The 20948-nt window shown below is 35.3% G+C and overlaps 2 protein-coding genes across 2 annotated transcripts; one reads left to right on the forward strand and one right to left on the reverse strand.

The window, feature by feature from the left end:
• Positions 1–6842: 6842 nt before the first annotated feature.
• LOC107765539 (uncharacterized) lies at positions 6843–8909 on the forward strand. Its single transcript, XM_016584203.2, has 3 exons — positions 6843–7044; positions 7431–7501; positions 8013–8909. Exons 1-3 carry the CDS (start codon positions 6970–6972, stop codon positions 8749–8751), a joined length of 885 nt encoding a protein of 294 aa, XP_016439689.1. The 5' UTR covers positions 6843–6969; the 3' UTR covers positions 8752–8909.
• Positions 8910–8934: 25 nt separating this feature from the next.
• Positions 8935–15459, reverse strand: LOC142168692 (uncharacterized). The gene is made up of 2 exons (XM_075229386.1): positions 14749–15459; positions 8935–9408 (listed from the first exon to the last, which is right to left on the reverse strand). The coding sequence occupies exons 1-2, from the start codon at positions 14958–14960 to the stop codon at positions 9351–9353; spliced, it is 270 nt and encodes an 89-aa protein (XP_075085487.1). The 5' UTR covers positions 14961–15459; the 3' UTR covers positions 8935–9350.
• Positions 15460–20948: the final 5489 nt, after the last annotated feature.

Raw genomic sequence — 20948 nt, forward strand, 5'->3', positions numbered from 1 at the left:
TGCATCTTTCTTCCTTTCAATGGTTCCACTCAAAAGTCACCCCACACTTAGTTCCTTCTTACTTCTTTTAGCGCTCATCTAACAATTAAAGTGCTTTAAGAGGTAAAAGGATTAAAATAATATCAATTAAGAATAAAAAGGGTATAGGCTTATAATGTGGGTACCAAATAAAAGTCAATAGACTCAAAATGGTTAACTAGGGGTAAATTTTATTTATGATAAGCAATAAGCTCAAAAAGATCAAAGAAAACCTAAAATCATTTTTCAAACCGAGCATCACCTCAAATTTCGCTTCAACTCACATACCGGGCAAGTTCTAGACAAAAGTACAATACATGGACTACACAAAAACCTCACCACACATGGAACATGACTCACTAAGGACGATCACATTCCGACTCTCAAACAATGTAAGTATTCACGGAGCAACAAGATATTAAGCATTAAGCACAAGGTGAACATAAGTCATGTCAACGAGACATAGGTGCCACAAAACATGCTATCCAATTTAATAAGGCATCATCAAGGGCGCCTAGGTTCATCATTCTTGCTCCTTTTATTTCCTAAATTCTTAATCTACTCGGAAAAAAAAAAACTATCCGGTTCAAACTACATCCCATGGAAAAGAACCGAGGCACAAAGAAAAACTACAGGGAATTATTACTACTTAAAGAAAGCTAAAAGACATATTTTTGGATTTTTGTTTAGACTTTAATCCCTCAAGAAAACTGTCTAGGAGATCAATCGTCGGGAAAAGTCCAATTTTTCTAATTTTTTCATTTTTTTTTCTTCACAAAAGCTACTACACTTAAGAATGAGTACTACAACTAAACTAAAATAGCACAGAAACTCATCCAAACGATCTCCTCACCCCACACTTAAAATTTTGCAATGTCCTCAATGCACACTATAAATAATAAGAGGGTAAACGAGACTCCCTGGTAGGCCAAAGGCCGAAGCAATAGCGGCTCACGAGGTACTCAGACTTCCCCCAGGCATCGTCCTTTGTGTGGGCACCCCACACTTAGTCCTCACCATCTAGCTCGCTTTTGCACTCTTCTAATGGCTTTGCTTTCTATGCTCATAATCCTACAAAACAAAAATAAATACTACAAAATAATAAAAATAAAATAAAATAGAAAGTCAACAAAAATAAAAGAAAGCAGTAAAGCTGGGTTGCCTCCCAACAAGCGCCTGATTTAACATCGCGGCACGACGTGAATTGCTTTTTTGCCTCCACCTCGAACTTATGAATTGAGCCCCTAACATGGCATCCAGTTTGCGGCTATGCTCCAGTGGTGGGGCTACAATGATAACCAGGCCAAGTAATAAATTTTTCACTCTACACTTCTCGGCCTTTAGATGAGGAATGTATTTTTTGCTTTTTGGCATGACAAATTCAAGAATACAAGCACTCTCATCCTCACTCTTTGACTCCCCCATAGGCTCAGATGGCTTGATTACTATCTTACTATCTAAACACAATGTGGAAAAATGATTGGAATGAGGACCAATACGCCCTAACTCTAGAATTGTATTATTCTTTATATCCTCATATTTACATACACAAGAATCTTCAAATATAACATTATCTACTTCCTCACATGGCTTTAGTGTACTTTTCTCAACATGGGTATCATCAACAAAAATATGCTCGAGTGATTGGCTCTCCACTTTTAGCTCCTCAATTTGGTGTATAAGCTCATTTAGAACCTGCATTTATTTAATTGAATCGAAGCTTTGCACATAACAACATTCTAACAACATTAATTCGTACCTCAATAGCTTGCCTATCCGTTGTATCACACTGTCAAAGATACTGGTCCACTCAACTTCAAATGGACGCCACTGCTTAAGGCACTTGTAGATAATGCAAGCAACAACAGCTCTTTCCTTAAAGAAGATTAATGTTTTGTTGGACGTTAGACGCATCAACCTTTGTATTCAATTGAGACTCTAAGTCGTGAATAGTAGTGCCGAATTTATCGATCTCTTGTCCCAATTCGGTTCTTCCTTCTATAAATCATCTCATCTCATTTGTAATTTCCTCACGTTGAGCCTCATATATTTATAATCTTTCGGATTGTTCCACCAGCGACATATGGCTCAAAATCTCCACTTTTTCAAAATTATCTTTTTGCTGGTATTCGCTCTCTTCATTCAATTCTTCCATATTGGCCTTCATTCTTGTGATTGCTGCCCTCATTCTTTTCATATCTTTTTTGAGTTCATCCTGTTGCTCTGCTACTTGCCTCAGAATATCCCTAATATATGCATCAGGTTCCATATCCTGCACTTCATTGCCCCTATCAAACTCAGAAACATCATTAGAAAGATCATAATAAGGGCTCAGAGAAGGATGAACAGGATTATGACAACCATCCCAATGGCCATCTTGACCACCACACATATTACAAATATTCCACTCAAAGTATTGAGATTGTGCGCACAAATCAGTCCCGAAAATATTCTGACAATTTTCTACCAGTGGGGTCCTCCACAATATGGACAAGGATCATCAAAATAAGAATAACCATCATTCGAATAATTTTCATTCCAAGATGCCATGTTAAAATAAATAACAAATACTAACTAAACTAAAAAAAATGAATATATAAAGAAAAAAAAATGTCTAATCTAGAAAAATAGCTAATTTCTAAGTTCCCGGCAACGGCGCCAAAAACTTGTTGCGACCAAACATACTCACGCAAGTATACACGGTCGTCAAGTAATAAAGTGACTAAAAGTCGGATGTCGAACCCACGAGAACTTATGATTAACTATTAACTAAATTAGACTATCCAAATTATCTAAACAAGAATTAAACCTAAAAATATTTGATTCTAAACTAATTAAATAAAAAAATATAAATAATGAACTTTGAACAGAGAAAGATCGGATTTTTATGATATCAATGTAATGAAAACGATCTAGGGTTATGGGCTATCTAACAATCCTATTGTATTCTTCAATTGAATTGACCGACTAATTTATCTAGCTTATTGGTTGACAGGGTTAATATTACTCATAAGAATCTGTCGAGTTCTTACTCGCCTATTCAAGCTAACCTAACGCCTATATGTCTATGGAGTTAGAATCAACAAGAACGCATTTATAATTCCTGTAAATCAACCAAGCAAGGCAATTAGGTATATGTCTATCCTAACCACGAATCCGTTCCCCGATGCCCGAGTTCAAGAACTTGCCCTACTCAATCCTATATGCAATATAGAATTCCCACTTTCGAGTTCAATTCTAGATTCGTAGATTATATTCAATTAGTGATCAAGCAATTAAATAATTAAGCGCAAGATTGAATAAATAAACTAATATGATAAATCAAGAAGTCAAAATCAATATCCGAATAACAATAGTCATGAAAGAACCACAACCCTAGAACGTGAAGTTTAGCTCCATATAGACATGGTAGCCAAACAATAAATTATACAAAGAAACATAAAAATTACTAAGTTTGGTGGGAGAAAGATGGAACTTGATGAATTCCGGCCTCCACAGCTTTGTCGTGGCTTTTCCCCCCTTTCCAATATGTTAGATGACCTAAAAGAGGCGTTTTTGGCTTATATATTGCGTACAAAAGTCGTGGGTCAAAGTTCTCCTATTCCTAATTCGATTCAACTTCAGGGATTGATGCTGGGGTGGATGCGTCGCATCCACCTCGTCCTCCACTTCTCAGCTTCGCATGCTAGGGTGGATGCGTCGCATCCACCCTTTGTTCCTCCTTCTCAGCTTTGCCCAGGTGCGGATGCTATGGGCCGACTTCACTGCTAAGGGTGCACGAAATCTGATTTTTTTCTCTAGATTGGATGCGACTTTTTCTTCATATTTTTGTACTCCAAACACCCTAATTTATCACACATAACTCAATTAGTCATAAAACCAATAATTAAATCATGTTGGGCATTTTAAAGATCAAATAGCATCAAAAAACGGTTAAAACATGGGTAAAGTAACATCAACACATATCGAAATACGCCCAACATCATTTAGCAAAGCCTCAAAATATAAGGTAAGTAATGCACTAAAAATATATAATTATAGCCAAATATCAGTACTCATGAAGGGTAAACTATATTCTAAATTGTATCATCTTCAGGCCAGTGTAGTTGAAGGGGAAGCTACTGTATCTTCTGGGAAAAGTGATCCGAATCAGTCTCAGTTATGGCACTTGCGACTTGGTCATATGAGTGATAAGGGATTGTCTTTGCTGAGTAAGTAGAATTTTCTGAATGCGTATAAAAATTAAGTTTTAAACTTTTGTGAGCATTGTGTGTTTTGGTAAACAGACAAGGGTAAATTTCAGCAAGAAGGCCGAGCACAAGACCAGAGGCAAGTTAGATTATATACATTCAGACTTGTGGGGTCCAATCAGAGTTCCCTCCAAGAGTGGTGCCTGGTATTTTATAACTTTGATTGATGATTACTCAAGGATGGTGTTGGTGTATTTTCTGAAAACAAAATATGAGGCATTTCCGACATTTTTTAAATGGAGGACGATGGTTGAGAGGCAGATGAAAAGAAAAGTTAAGCGTCTTCGAACTGACAATGGGTTGAAATTTTGCAATTCTGAGTTCAATAATTTCTGCAGCAGAGAGGGCATAGTGAACCACATTTTTTTCGGAACACCACAACAAAATGGTATTGCAGAACGTATGAACAGAACGCTTTGTGATAGGGCACGGAGCATGCTTTCACACTCATGTGTTAGGAAGGATTTTTGGGCTGAAGCAATCAATACAGCTTGTTATTTGGTCAACAGATCTCCATTCACAACTATTGAGTTCAAAACTCCTTTTGAGGTATGGTCCGGTTCACCTGCTAGTTATTCAAATTTAAGGATATTTGGTTATCCTGCTTATGCTCATGTGAGGGATGGAAAACTTGAGCCGAGGGCAAAGAAGTGCATATTTCTAGGGTATGCAACTGGAGTGAAAGGTTATAGATTGTGGTGCACAGATAAAAAGACTCTAGGGCTAATTATCAGTAGGGATATAACATTTAATGAATCTACCTCACAGGACCGTCAGAGGGAGAAGGCAATAGCAGAAACAGATCGTGGTATCAGTGACCGCATAGAGCTAGAAATTGAATCTTCACTAGCTCAGTCCAGTAGTTCTAAGGTAGAGAAAGTGGAGGAGGTGAAAAATATTGATCGAGATGATAATGTTGATGCATCTGCGCAACAACAACCATTTAGCATTGCAACAGGCATAGAGAAGAGAGTGATCAACCGACCGTAAAGATTTGCAAACGTAGTTGATGGGAATCTTCTTGGATATACGAATCCTGTGGGATTTGCTTTGGCAGTTGCAGAGACCGTTGATGCGTTTAAGTGTTATAGCTATCCAGAAGTTATTCCGGGTACAGAACCAAATCGATGGATTAGTGCTATGGCTAAAGAGATTGAGTCTCTTAACAAGTTTAGGCGTTGCCTAGACTTGGTTAATGTGTGCGACAATGGGTAGACCCCTCGTGAGGCATGAGGACAAGGTAGATAGACGTTGTTCCTGTTAATGAGGAGAATTCAAGCCAAGGGGAAGATTTTTTATTTTATGGCTTGAATTATTTCCTTGTATTTTTAGGAAACTCATAATCCCTATAGGTTTAGGGAAACTCATTGTCCTAATAGATTTGGGAAAGAAAAACCTATAGTCCTTGTCAAATTGGGAAATCTTTCTCTTATAGGTTTGAGATTATTTGGGATCTATATATAGGGGTTGTAGTTGGGGATTATATAAATTGTATTGTGCTTTTCTTCTCATTCATAGTGAAAAACTCTCTCAGCTTCTGCCCCGAGAATTAGGCTTAGCCGAACCTCGTTAAATCCTTGTGTTGATTTTTCTTCTCTATTTGCTTTGTGTGTGATTGTGTGCTAGTTAACTCACGATCTTCCGCAACATAAACAAACAACGGGATTATTTCCTCTTCTCCAATTCTATATGATCCGAATAAATATTTAAAAAAAATTAGGAGTTCTCTCCCTAAATTAAATACGAGAATTTTTCACGCTCCTCAACCGTAAATTAAAGTCAATGTTCTCGTAGTATATTTAGTCGAGATCCAAAAGTCCAAAGCTAGCAGCCGCAAGTCCCTTAGATGTGCAATATTCTAGACTGCCTAGTTAAAAAAGACAAAGAATTCAAAAAGTGATTTCATTTATGAGTTTTGCCAACATCAATTTGCGGAAAGCTCCACTTACTTAATTCACATAATCCCGTCGAAATTTTAGCAATTTAATTTCATTTGTTTCAACAAAGATGAAAACAAAACACTGAGAAATAGTTTAGTGGTAGAGTTGGTACTTCACATTACATCTTTAAGGTGTAACATTCAATTTTGACTAGATCATTTTTTTCCTTTTCCTTTACCCCAAGCCTTTCCATCCAAAAGAAAAAGAAAAAGAAAAAAAGAAGATAAAAGAGTATAGAAAAACCAAAATTTTAAAACTGCACAAAGCAATTTTGTATCAATTTCTTGCATATGTAAATACTTTCAAGACCTTATATTGACTTTTCTAAAACTTTCGGTACCTCTTTCCAAAAATCAAATATTTCAAAAATATCCTTAAAATTTCTTAAAAAGAATATGATAGCGTAATAGAAACTTTATTAAAAAAAATAGAATCTCAATATTACAGAAAATCAGATAAAAGCTGGCAAACAGTCTTTGAACCTTGTCTTTTTATCCATTGCCCCACTTCATTATTATTTCTAACCCTTTTTCTTAACGTTCCTATTTTCAAATACCGTTGGAGGCAACATATTTAAATCCTCCATTACCAAAGAAGGCCACATTCTCCCCTACCCCTCCCCCCCCCCCCCGGCTCCATCCCACCCCCCACCAACCAACAAACTTTCATATAAACACACTGCAAATATACAAGCCAAAATCTTCCTCCATTTTCTCTGCAGGGGTTTTTGGAAAATCACTAAAGCATAGATCTTTTTAAAAATGGGATGTTTTCTTGGTTGTTTTGGTTTTACCACCAAGAAACAAAAGCGTATAAAGCCTTGTAACAAGTTCCAAGTAAGTTCCCACTGCTTGTTAAATTAATTTGTGTCAGTTTTTAAATGGTTACAGGGCTGATGAATTAGTTAGAAATGATGGTTTATACTTGTGTTGATTTTAACTCTATGCAAAATTTTAATTTTTCTGAGCCGAGGGTCTATTAGAAATAGTCTCTTTACTCCTTCCCTATCCCTTGCCTCTAGGGTAGAGGCAGCGTACACACTACCCTCCCCAAATCTCACTTGTGGAATTATACTAGGTTGTTGTTGTAGTCGTCGTTGTTGCAAAATTTTGATTTTCTTTTATATATATGAATTGGATGAAGCCAAATCCTTTCATAAGAAGTGTTTCCCTTGTGTTATTCGAATTCTAAATAAGTTTGCTTTTTTGAATCTTGTTTATAGGTGCATCAAAAGTATGTACAACTAGACTCTGAGAAGGCAAATGCTGCAGATTCTGTAAATTCTGAACCCAGGTGAGTCAGTAACTCATGAGTTTTTCTTCTATTTCTTTTCATTTTCTTTATAATAGTGGTGTCTGGATCAGTTTATGCATCTCTACCATTTCACTGAATACCTGCTATCTTCTACTAGCACAGATATTAAATAGTTCTACCCAATACGGATTAGACAAATGAGATTTAACCACCTAGCTTTTTTTATTTGTCTTCTTTGGAATTTGAACATTGATCTCTCGTAATTTTCACTGGCTTCGAGGCCATCGCAAATTTTGTTTGGCTTTTCTTGATCTTCCATAATTTTCACGAACTTCATTAACGCCAATTAGGGAGTTTGTAAATTTTATAATAAGGAAACAGAATAATTCCAAGTTGAAAAATCATAGATAGAATATCCACGGCAGGGTCTAGACCACAATTGCCAACATCGCCCAAAATCGGATGTCACAATCATCACAAGCATCTAATTTTTACAGACTTTATTGACTTGCGTGGTCACTTTCATGTTTTTTATTTGGTTTGCATGCAGGGATAAGCCTAAAGAATCATCAAAACCTAAGGTAAAAAAGAAAGTGAGCTTCAATTTGAATGTTAAGGCGTATGAGCGAATCCAAGACGATGACAACAGCACAACATATTTCTCAGATGAAGAGCAGACACAATGTGTATACAATGAACAAGAAACTGCAAAAAACAGTATGTCTATGTACCCTTCAAGTTATCGATACTATAACTGCAACGATGAGGAAGACGAGATAACACTTGAGGAAAGTGATATCGATGAACTTGATGAAGAAGACTATGGCGTTAGCGATGATGATGATGATAATGAAGATGGTGGCGACGAGACAGAAAACAAGTTTGAAAATGATAAAAGGCTGAACAAAGATGAAACAAATGAAGTAAGTCAAGATAATAGGAATTTGTATGGGAATTCTGTGCTACTTCCAGTTGAAAATCTCACTCAATGGAAAGCAGTTAAAGCTAGAGGAGCACAGCAAGTGAAGCATCAGAAAGAAAACACTATCAAATTGGATGGAAAACAAGAAATACCTTTGCTTAAAAAGCCAGTAATCAATTGTGCAGACCTAAATCTCAAAGATAACTCTAAGCCTAAGGCTAAGGAGCATGAAATTCCAGTTGATGCCAGTCTCTCAAATTGGCTGGTTTCAGCAGGAGCAGCATCAGTAAATCGCTCAGCTGTGTACTATATTGAAGATAGAGCTAAAGATCATCAAGTTGTGCTTGATATAGTCAATACTATATAAACAAAGAAAGTGCAGAGAATGGCCTAAATACATTTGAATTGATGTTTTTGTGTAAAGTATTGTTTGTCTTTATGTTTGGACAGTACATGATTTGTGAGTGCAGTTGTGTTGTATTCTTATAGACAAATTTGGGGACATAAGATTCCATTTGGGGAGCCTTGTATTTGGTTGAGAAGCATATGAATGTTGTAATTCATTATTTACAAAAAACAAAGTAGTGGACAAATGAAGAAAGATGTTACAGAACAAATCTTGCTATGCATCTAGCTATATGCTAGAACACAATCATCAGATGTAAGCTTCAGTACTCATATACATTATATTTGGAGCAAAAGAAAACAAGAAAAACTGAAGGTTCTGTATGCTACATACAACAGAGGAAGTCATTCTCTCTATCTGATTGTGTACAAAGGAAAGAGTCGATTCATTTGGCTCGAGGTGCCAGGTACGTTGAACCAAAATTAGACAGTTGACTCTCTTTAACAAACTGCTGTTATTGTAGGCTATATAAGATGTGAATCAAGGAGATTCAACGCGTTGATTCACCCTGTATTAAGTCAAAGGAGATTCAACTGGTTTGGTAATGCATTCACTGAGAACTACATTATTCTGCAAATGCAAGAATCTGATTCATCGTCATCTGAGTCACTGGTATCACTGCAGAACAAACAAAAATTTATACGTTAAGAGTAATCCAAACTATTATAAAAACATAGCATACAATTCCAACTTCAGAACTAATCCATTCTTGTCTTTTTGATGAACTAAAGAAACTATATCGAGCAGTGTTCTGCAACTGCAAGTGCCAGATTGCCAACACTCTGAGATAACATAAACAATGGCTCATTAACAAAAATTCAATATCTACACTCGTTCTGGATGTAAACCATTAAAGTCAAATTTATTATGAAAGTGAGTTTTTTTTGGATAAAGGAAAATGATATATTTTCCCATCTTAATCTGAAAGTTGGGCAGTATACAACTTTATGATGTAACCAAGTTTAGCTTATGTAGTACACTACAAAAACTAGTTCGGTAGGACCTTTATGTATCACAATAATTATGAAATTAGTAATGACTCAGAGCATGGATGTCCAAGAACTTGCCAACTTTATACCATAAGAAAAGGTACTCAACTACATAACCATCACCATTTGGAAGGAAAGCTAAAAATAAGATATCACAAGATTTCAAATGGAATGTCTAAATCATGGTAGAAGTTCCGCTCTAAAACAATATGATTATACCGGGATGAGGTAGACATTCCATTTGAACATCTACCCTTTGTTATATAGAGCCAAATAGTCACCTGCGAATTACTTTTCCACCTGTCAACTAGTTTTTGCCCTTTTTCCATTTTAAGAACCAAACATCAAATTACGAGGATTATGTGTTTACGCTAGGGATAATAATGGGGCAAGGTGGGGTAGGGCAATGCTTAGGTAGACAGGGCAGGGCAGGATGGCGGTCAATGCTTATTTTTCTAAAATAGTAAACTATATAGTGGGCAGGGAAGGGAGCCATGGGTGTCTGCCTCTGATATAACCACTTTAACCTACAACGACAGAAAGATGTAGTAGGTTTCCGTACTTTTGCATTCTGCCTTGTTAGTATTACTTAGTTCATGAAATGTTTGTATTCTCCATTGTTGGATTTAGGGTATATTTTTGAAGCTTTAGAAAAAAAGATTTTGTTCAGGGTTATGGTTGAGTATTTAGGATTATTATACTGGGACTTCTAAATCTTTGTTATGTGAGCTTGTTTTCTGCAGGCACGACCTTTGAGAAAATGGAAAAGTTAGTTTCTAACTAAAGCTTTACTGCTTATGTAGCTTTTAGATAATTTAATTGGTAGTATAGGAACAGCTTTCGCCTGAGTAAAGGTCTTAGACCCTCACCTCATAGCAGTGAATATCAATGACCAGTTAGGTAAGATGCAGAATTTTAAACATGTTAGATGGATTTGGCCAGTTGTTAAAGCGTCTACGGTGTGATTTCTGAGATGATTGGCTATCTTTGAAAGGAGCGAAAAGAAAAGGCAAAACTAGGTAGCAGATTTGGCTTTTGGGTAACCTCCACATTGGGAATGTTATGTTTTTACATTGTAAATATTCTGGGAAAATAGTATAACTTTTACAAGGATATTTTCATATCGCTAGCTATCATCATCATGGTTTTGTAGGAAACTATTAGCTCTCCATGTATATTTATTTTTGGGAAAAGGGTCAAATATGCCCCTTTACTGTGCGAAAAAGATCAATTTACCCTCCGTTATACTATTCATCCATAAATACCCGTGACGCCATAAAAGTGGCTCAAATATACCCTTCCTCCTTTAGGGCTTTCCAAGGTGGAAGCTCAATCCTACATGGCACTGGCATTTTGGCAAGGTGGACACTACGTGGCATCGCCCAAACCCATGTTACACCCTTCCCTACACTTCTTCCACCACTAGCACCTCCTCCCCTTCCACCACCACTTTCACAATCAACATTACCATGGCCACCACCATTTTCATTGGTGTTCAACATAGCTGTTCAAGTGCTGTTGGAATCCCTCGCTGCTGCCTCATAAAATTAAATTAAAAAAACCAAAGTTGAGCTGCTAGATTTTTTCCATATGCTTTAGGAAGGCATCGATTAAAGAATAATTGGTCTACCAATTAAGGTGGACGAGCAGAGCCAAGAAGGTTTTACCTTCCGATATGTTTATATGTATTGTCCTCCCTACTAATATGTGTTAGAAGATCCAATTTCAGCGGATGGTGTAAATATATTTCTTCATGATTGAAAAAACAAGAAAGTTAAAAAAAAAGTCTTCGAATTAGGCCTAAAATGTTAAGCAAGGTCTTTTCAGTTGTTGAAGGATGAGTTTACAATTCTTTATTCTTTTCTTATTTACAGATGATCAAAATAATTCTTATCTAGAGTTTTCATGTACACATAGATATTGCTTAATCAACACCTGAACAAAAACCAAGTTTTAACCATGAACAACATAAGAAAGCTACCTTACAAAACCCACCGAAAAAATAATAAGAAATTCAAGGAGAAAAATTATTTTCTTACCTGTTTATGAAAAATTGATCTGAAGGATATGTGCCCTCTAAATATATCCCCATAAAAGACAAAAATATACAGCAAAGGGTACTCGAAATTGTCTGAAAATGGGTTTGAATTGAAATGGAATTATAAGCGAAAAGATATCTACATTACTAATTTCGAAATGGAGTTGAAATGATAGTTTTGTTGAACACCAATGAAAATGGTGGCTGTCATGGTAATATTGATTGTGAAAGTGGTGGTGGAAGGGGAGGAGGTGTTAGTGGTGGAAGAAGTGTAGGGGAGGGTGTAAAATGGGTTTGGGCGATAAGGTGGCATGCCACGTGGCGTCCACCTATCCAAAATGCCAGTGCCATGTCGGATTGAGCTTCCATCTTGGAAAGCCCTAGCGGAGGAAGGGTATATTTGAGCCGCTTTTATGACGTCGGGGGTATTTATGGACGAATAGTATAACGGAAGGTAAAATTTATCCTTTTCGCATAGTAGAGGGGCATATTTGGTCCTTTTCCCTTTAATTTTTACTATTTCAGTATGCATAAGATTAAAGTCATTATCTTCAGGTACACCTAGTTGTTAGAGTTAAAAAGATTACTATAATTCAGAGGATAAAATATAAAAAAGAAAAAGAAGACTATGATTCAGAGGACAAAATATAAAAAAGAAAAAGAAGCAAACTGAAATAGAAAAGTTTTAAAAAGAAAAAAAAAGTTAAGGAGGCTGGACAGCGTGTAAATAGGGAATTATGTTAAAAAAGGGCAGGGCAGGGCGGGTTAAACGGTGGCGGAAGAAAGAATCATAAGCCCCATTTACCATCCCCAGTTCCTCTTAGCTAAGCCTAAGCAATAAACATAAATTTAATCTTAATAGATGTGAGAAAAGTCAGAAAGCAACTTTAATTGAAAGCACAAAAATAAAAGGTGTCAGTACCTATGGAGCAAGCTACCCTAACTCATTTTTTCGATAATTAACAAGCTACCTTAATTATACACCAGGCTTCAACCGAACTCCGGTTATCTCTTACCTCATTTCCTCTGATCAAAGGAAACTGCAGTTACTTTTTTCACACCCATAAGCGGACCACAGTTAAAGTGATAGAAATGCTGTTAAATCAGAGATAAGCATTGCTCCCAACTGGGTTAAAACCCCTTATACTCTGTTTGTTTCCCTTGAGTGAAGATCAGAGAGAAATGTAAGTGATTTAATTTCTCCTCTGTCCAAAAGGGCGGAAGAAGCAAACATGGAGGAATTTCCCACATTCTGACCAAAAGAAAAAAGAAAATAAGTTGCATACATCCTACCCTCCCCAGACCCCACTTGCGGGAATCCACTGGGTTTGTTATTATTGTTGTTTACTCCTATTCCACTTTGTAAATTTTTCTACCCTTCCTTTTCATTGCTCAATCCAGCCTAGAGGAAGTATTGGACCTCCTAGTTCATATGTCAAATTAAATCTGGGGGCATTGGTACTGAAGACTGGAAAGAGTCCAACTCTACTCACCTTACTAATAATATATTGTGCAACCTACAAAATCCAATCAAAATATCATTTTGGTTGCTGAAATTTTGTCAAGACACATATACTCTAGTGCTCAATTTTACTGTGATGACGTACGAAAGCAAACTGTAGAGACACACAGTTCCAAGCAGATGGTTCTATGCAATAGTATTGTCGATAAGTCATATCATGAGAAAGGGCTTCACCTCTCCCAAGTTGTTAATCCTACTTCTCTTCTCGAGCTGCACACATTTTTCTTAGACCAAGATTTCTTAAAGATTCTACACTAGTACTTACTTCCGCAAGGATCTTTAGATGTTTGAGAAACCTATAATGAATGCAATAGATGGGCAAGCTAAGATTAAACGAGTACTACCAGCTCATTTAATGTCTATATTGTCAAACAGAAGTGCTTCTAAGTAGGGGGAGTTGCCACTAAATTCACTTTCATATGAAACGACAGCATGCTGCATTTGGATGGCATACTACTTAAGCATTTTTTTCACTGTGTTTTGCCTTTTTGGATAGGTTGAGCATTTAATTGTTATGCTACTCAATGCTAACAGTGAAGCTTGTAGGTTTTGACAAGATCAAGGCCAGTAATGGAGCCAGGATTAGAACATGCACTATTAAGGTCTAACAGTTCATCAGCTATTAGTTTAGGAAATCCAATGATTGCATGTCTTTTTTCTTTTTGGATGACGGTGGTGTCATTGCCAGTTTGGCACACCTCGACTATTTCACCAGGTAGCTTGTGACTGTCCACAATCACAGATTCTGGGTAAACATGCCCACCAAAGTTGGAGCATATGAGTTCACATTAAGCGTTGTAGCTGGGATTCGAACATGGAATCTCCAGGTTGTCACTACTGTGCCTCAACTACTTAGTCATCCCCTTGGGAACTAATAACAACAGGCTGTATTTTGCTGCTTATATGCCAAGCACAATAGCATCATGGACATGCAGTCTACAGCTGTGATTCACTCAATCAATCTGCTTATCATCGAAAAGATATCCACACACAGGCTACATATACATCATTTAGTACCGTGTTTGAGATATGGCATAAACGAAATACCGCACTTAAGTTAATTTCTTTTTATTTTTATATTTTTGATTTTTTGATAAATCAAAAAACTTCCAGGCTAAGTTACTATACCTTTTTTTTTTATTTATAAAGACTTAAGTACTATAACATAAATAATTCTACTGAAGATTATTCCTTTGCCACATTAGTGATCGACTGTCTAAAATATGGAACTTATGTAGCTATAGTATGCTTCTCCTTGATGAGCAACCAATACAATTCACATATAATCAGAGGAAACTTAAACTTTGAAACTAATCTTACGGACCAAAAATTTTATATATTAACTATAAGTTAGCAGCTAGAAGCCAAATAATAGCTGAATGAGGAGAATTTGATCAAAAGAAATTTACCTTGGCTGAAATTCCAAAACCTCAGCAAGTTTATTCCCATTTGTATCATTCCACTGCACTTTCCTCTTTGGTTTACCTTTGGTTTTTGACAATCCACCTTTTTTACAAGGCAACAACAATGCTTTAGACTCATCATCCTCATCTTTAGAAGCTTCCACACTATCTACATACTTATTTTTCTCCCCTTTAAATTCTTTATTTTTTGTATCCATTGCCCAAAATACACAATAAAAGAAAGCTTTTTTCCTGCTAAATTTACTTAAAGAACCCCCAAAATTAGATAATTCCAATGCAGAACCAATAAGCCCATTGCAAAGCTCAAATCTTTGAAAGAGAATTTCAAGATTTAATGCATTATCTTTATGACCCACAATAATTTAGCTCTTAAATAATAACAAAACATGGAATTTGCAGATTCTTGATTTTCAAATCCTCATAAAAACCATATGGTTATGCATTAAAAACTCAGCTTTTTTAAAGAACAAATAAAGGGTCAAACAATTTAAGCTCCAAGATTCTTTTTTTCCCCTCTCTCAATGTGAAGGCAAATGGATCAAAAACCCCTTGAATTTGTATGATTAGATTGGAAAAAAGAGAGAGAAATAGAAAGGGAGACAGGAGTGTGTGTGTTGTGGTGTGTGTGTGAGAGAGACTGAAATAGGTTGTTTGATTACAAAGAGAGAAGTGTGCGTTTACTTTTGTTATTATTTGTAGAAGCTCATAATAATAATTTGGATTAAATCTTCTATCTTTGCGTTCTAATTATAATAATTGCTGCCGATCTTGACTTACAACTCGATTGGATGATTGCTATGTATCATTTTATGATGTAATTGTATAGTTTTGGTATATATAATACTTGAATAGATTGTATTATTTATCGTTATTTTGATTGCTATATATTATTTTATGACGTAATTATATCGTTTTGGTATATATAATATTTGAATAGATTGTATTATTTATCGTCATTTTGTGATGTTATACACCAGCAATATCAAGAATAAATTTATAATATTACAAGATAAAAATAAGATACAAGGTAAAAGTATGATATAAAAAAGATATAGCAAAAGATAAAATATGATTATTTAATAATAAGAAAGAGCAAGATGATAGGAAAAAAAATAATATAAAGACATGACCACACCAAAATCACTGGTTATATAAAATGACATTTTTCGTCGTTACGTAACGACATGTTTAACGAAACGATACAATAAAATTTAAATAATAATCGCAATAAATTTTGTGGTTAAAGTAACATAACAATACATTATTGTCACGACCCAATTTCACCTATAGGTCGTGATGGCGCCCAACACTACAGCTAGACAAGCCAACTATTAATTTAAACACATATTCAATTCTTTTAATATTAACCGAGTAATTAAACTCTTCTTAATTTCAGGAATTTAGACAATATGAAAAGATTTAGTAAATTAAAATAATCAAGAACAGAATTAAATCCAAACATTCTACTAGTGTGTGTGTCAAGACCTGATGTCACAAGTATATGAGCATCTAGTAGATTATACAAAGATTCTAAATATTGTCTGAAATAAAATAGACAGAATAAAAATTTCAGGAAGAGGCACTGGTTGCTGCAGAATGGCTCAAAAGGGCAGCTCACCACTAAGCCTCTGAATATCGTGGGTGTGCGCCGATAGGTCCAACTATAGCACATGTCTCAGGTACTGCACAAAAAAGTGCAGCAAGTGTAGCATGAGTACGTAAACAACGTGTACCGAGTAACTATCAAGCCTAATCTCGAAGAGGTAGAGACGAGATTTTTGACTTTGACACTCAATAAGGGTCAATAATAATAAATAAAATAAAAATAAAAATATTTAAATCAACATGATTCACGGAGTTAACAATAATTTTATTTAACCAACATAAATAATTAAATTCCTTCAAATGCAACAATTCTCAATCTATTAATTAAATTCACAAGCTGCAATTAGAATATCAAGGTATCATGTAATTATTATTATTATTATGCACGATTTCTGTCGAGGTCGTACGACCCGATCCAGAGTGTCGTGTACACTGCCGAGGGACGTGCGGCGTGATCTATAGATGCATCTATACTGTCGAGGCATTCGGCACACTCCACAAGAAAAGGGAACATTTTCTTATGTACCTTTGGAATGAGAGTATGTTTATTATAAGATTAATTCGAGAGGATGAACAATTTCTTTTAACAATTAATTAATTTAAGCAGAAAATTAAGTATATGAGATTTTCATCTTTTACTATCTTTCCCTAACAATTCACAATATATTTCAAATAATATAATTAAATAAAGAATATAATTTACACGCGTAATTCATAATTTGAGTCCTAAACTACCCGGACTTTAGCATAAATAATAGCTACGTACGGACTCTCGTCACCCCGTGCGTACGTAGCCCCCACAATTTATAATAATTATTAATTTAATCATCTATGGAGTAAATTCTCCCTCACAAGATTAGACAAGAGACTTACCTTGTCTCAAAGTCCGCTTTCCAGTCAAAATGTCACGTAAACACCTCAATTCGGTGCCGAAAAATCCGAAACTATCCAAATGTTATATAAAATAATTAATACATATTCAATAATTCGAAATTCATCTATTAAATAAATTACCCTATCCAAAATGGTAAAATTTCTAAAATTCATCCTGGGCCCACGTGCCCGGATTTCGAAAATTTTCGGAGGAAAACGTTAACCATAATCTCAAGAACTCAAATATATAATTTCTATCCAATTCCATAACCATTTTGGTGGTTAAAATCTCAATTTTATAAGAATCTAGGTTTTTCATCTAAACCCTTAATTTCTAAGATTTACCGGTTATAATCTACCCATAATCTATGTATTTAACTCAAAGTATATAGAATTAACTTACCTTCCAATTGCTAGTTTAAATCCCCTCTCAAAAAGCTCTGAAATCGCCCAAACATGGAAGAAAAACAGACTAAAAAATGAACTGAGCCTCGTCCGTTTTTAAGGTTCTGTCCAAGCAGGTTTTTCACACCTGCGAAGGGATTAACCGCACATGCGGCTTCACATCTGCGCAAATTCCTCGCAGGTGCGAGTTTTACTCGCCTGGACCAAGGTCGCATCTGCGTGCGCTGCTTCGCACCTGCGCGTTTGCAGGTACGCCAAAATTCCGCATCTGCGGCGATGGCCTCCCCTTCCCTTTTCGGCTTCTGCGAACAAAACTCGCATCTGCGAGGGTTGCATCTGCTGCTGTCCAAGCGCAGGTGCGATCGTACCAGAAGCAGAAAGCTTCAGTTCTTCCTCCAAATTCCAAAATTGGTCCGAGCCTCGTCCGGTTAACACGCCCCGCCCGAACATACCAATAAGTTTGAAATCATAAAACGGACTTGGTCGAACACTCGGAACGTGTAAAACAATACCAAACTAAGAATCATACCTCAAACCAAATTGATTCAACTTAGAATTTTCAAATTCTTCAAACTTACTCCGAACGCGCCGAAACATATTTATACTACTCGGAATGACACCAAATTTTGCGTGCAAGTCTTAAATCACCATATGGAACTATTCCCAAACTCGAAATACGTCCAAGTCCGAAATCATCATACGAACCTATTGGAACCGTCAAATCCCAATTCCGAGGTCATTTTCTCAAAATGTTGACCGAAGTCAAACTTGACCCTTTAAAAGCCAAACTAAGGAACCAATTGTTCCGATTTCAACCCGATCACTTTCAAATTCTGTACCAACCATCCCCGCAAGTTATAAATTAATAAAAGCATATATGGAGAGTTTTATTTAGGAGAACGGGATTCTAAAAGTCAAAATGACCGGTTGGGTCATTACAATTATAATGGGTTCAACCATCCAAGCAAGTTGTTAGTGGTTACCAACATATCTAAACGTGATATTTATATCAAACAAATGAATACATAATACTTATATATATAATACTTATATATATAAAATTCAACTATTTGTCAAGGTGAAAGTGTGGAGACCAAAGTGGTTTCTACTTTCCATATGTAGGCTTGATTATCATTGAAGAGGTGAATTTCTGGATTTTATAATTTATATGTAGCTATTTTCTCTGTTAGTGTGTTAGAAGATGTCAATTTATATACTGTAAGTTGATATAGTGTATAAAAATTGTAAATTTATATAAGATTGGATTAAGGATTTGAGGTTAATTACATATTCCACTGAGGTTTATTTGTGTTACATTTGTCTTTCCTATGGACCGTCAATCACCTTCCTTATCTCAACGATTTGTTCAGAAAACGAGATTGAATTAATATGGTAATCTTAAAATCAGTTCTAAAAGGAATTGAATCTAAATTATATTCAGTCTCAATTTTGATTAATGTTTAATGCTTCTATAGCTGGGTATACTTCCCATTTATTTAATTCTTGTTCAAGAAGTTCGTTAATCCAAATTAGTTTTTTTAATTTTCATAGTAATATATTAGATATTTATATTGTCATTAGGATATAAAAATACAGTAGTTAAGAAGCCATGAGATTATATAAGATAGAAAATGGACGCGAAAATTAGTATATCCAAACATAATTAGTACTTCTCTCTGTCTTTTTACACTTGTCACTCAATGATTTGGAAATGATAGGTTTATAATTTATGTGGAAATGATAGGTTTTAAAATTTATCCCATGAATCTTTACACATGAAAATGTTTTTTTTCTTTTATTTTTTATTTTCATTTATAAGTAGGTTGGTCTCTACTCCTCGGGTATGGGTAAGATTTGCATACACACTATCCTCCCAGACCATATTAGTGAAATTTTACTATGTCGTCCTCGTTGTTGTTGTTATAAGTAGGTTGGTCAGTTGATTTCATTATCGTTGAATATTCCTTAGTTTGGAAATATACTTGTTTCATCTACAAACCATGTTCCCCTTCCTTGTTTTACTTATTTATTAGACCTTCAAAAATTGGGTGCTAAAGTCAAAAACTTGAAATTATATGAAAGGAAAACGTGAGGTTAGCGGAGTAGACAACTTTTTATATATAAAAAAATATCATATATACTTATAATTAGCCCACAATTTTAATTATCAATCTCTGCTAATAAAGACATACTGAACATTGAAAAATAAGTTTAAATAAGATGATGTCTTTCTCTCTCATAAGATTTCTTTACACTTATGAATTGTGATGGATTATAATATTTCGAGTGAGAATGATATAACCAATAAGCTCTCGTTTGTCCATAAAATTTGGGAGTTTTTTCTTCTTCAAATTTCTATTTGTTGTAAGATTTTAACCATGTTGTGACAAATTTTGAAAACAAAATCTTCAAATCTCGAAAACAACTCTACAGTAGTTTTTGAAATTTGAAATTTTCTACTCACAAAATTTCAAATTCTTTTCAAGTAAAATGAATGTCCAAACACAATTTTAACTTTTAAAAATTATTTTTTATCTCGTCTTCAAAAACTCATCTTTTCATCTTTTAACCAAATTTATGTCCAAACGCTAGCTTAATGTATTGAACAATCGAAATCTAATTAGATTTGCTTCTTCTTATCACATTTAAACGCTAGCTTAATGTATTGAACAATCGAAATCTAATTAGATTTGCTTCTTCTTATCACATTTGAACAGACTTAATCGATTGTGGTGTATTCCTATTAAATAATGTAAAGGGTATTGTAACGACCTAACCGGTCGTTTTGACTTTTAGAACTCTGTTCTCTTAAATAAAACTTTCCGTATGTGCTTTAATGATTTATGACTAGTGGGGAGGGTTGGTTCGGGATTTGGAAGTGTTTGGGTTGAAATCAGAATACTTGGTTCCTTAAGTTGGCTTTAAAAGGCAAGTTTGACTTTAGTCAATATTTTGAGCAAACAGACTCAGATCAGTATTTTGATAATTTTGGTAGGTCCGTGTCGTGGTTTGGGACTTGGGCGTATGCCCGGAATCAAATTTCGAGGTTACTAACCCGAGATACGGAATTTTGATGAAATAATTAAAAAAAATATTTAAGTTCAGATAGTGATCAGATGTCGAATTATGTGCAAACGACCCCGAAATAGAATCTTGATGATTCCAACAGCTCCGTATGGTGATTTTGAACTTAGGAGCGTGATCGGAATTTTATTTGAAAGTTCGTAGTGAAATTAGGCTTGAAATGGCTAAACCAAGAATTTTAAGTTTGGAAGTTTGACCGGGGAGTTGACTTTTTGATA

This window comes from Nicotiana tabacum, chromosome 14 (genome assembly GCF_000715075.1).
Source record: "Nicotiana tabacum cultivar K326 chromosome 14, ASM71507v2, whole genome shotgun sequence".
Taxonomy (NCBI): domain Eukaryota; kingdom Viridiplantae; phylum Streptophyta; class Magnoliopsida; order Solanales; family Solanaceae; genus Nicotiana; species Nicotiana tabacum.

Bases quoted from the DNA above. Each gene is read 5' to 3' on its own strand.
- LOC107765539 (XM_016584203.2), top strand. From the start codon at position 6,970: ATGGGATGTTTTCTTGGTTGTTTTGGTTTTACCACCAAGAAACAAAAG. The intron at 7,045-7,430 runs GTAAGTTCCCAC...TCTTGTTTATAG, and splicing joins AGCCTTGTAACAAGTTCCAA to GTGCATCAAAAGTATGTACA. The intron at 7,502-8,012 runs GTGAGTCAGTAA...GTTTGCATGCAG, and splicing joins TCTGTAAATTCTGAACCCAG to GGATAAGCCTAAAGAATCAT.
- LOC142168692 (XM_075229386.1), bottom strand. From the start codon at position 14,960: ATGGATACAAAAAATAAAGAATTTAAAGGGGAGAAAAATAAGTATGTA. The intron at 9,409-14,748 runs GTAAATTTCTTT...TTTGTTCTGCAG, and splicing joins GTTTTGGAATTTCAGCCAAG to TGATACCAGTGACTCAGATG.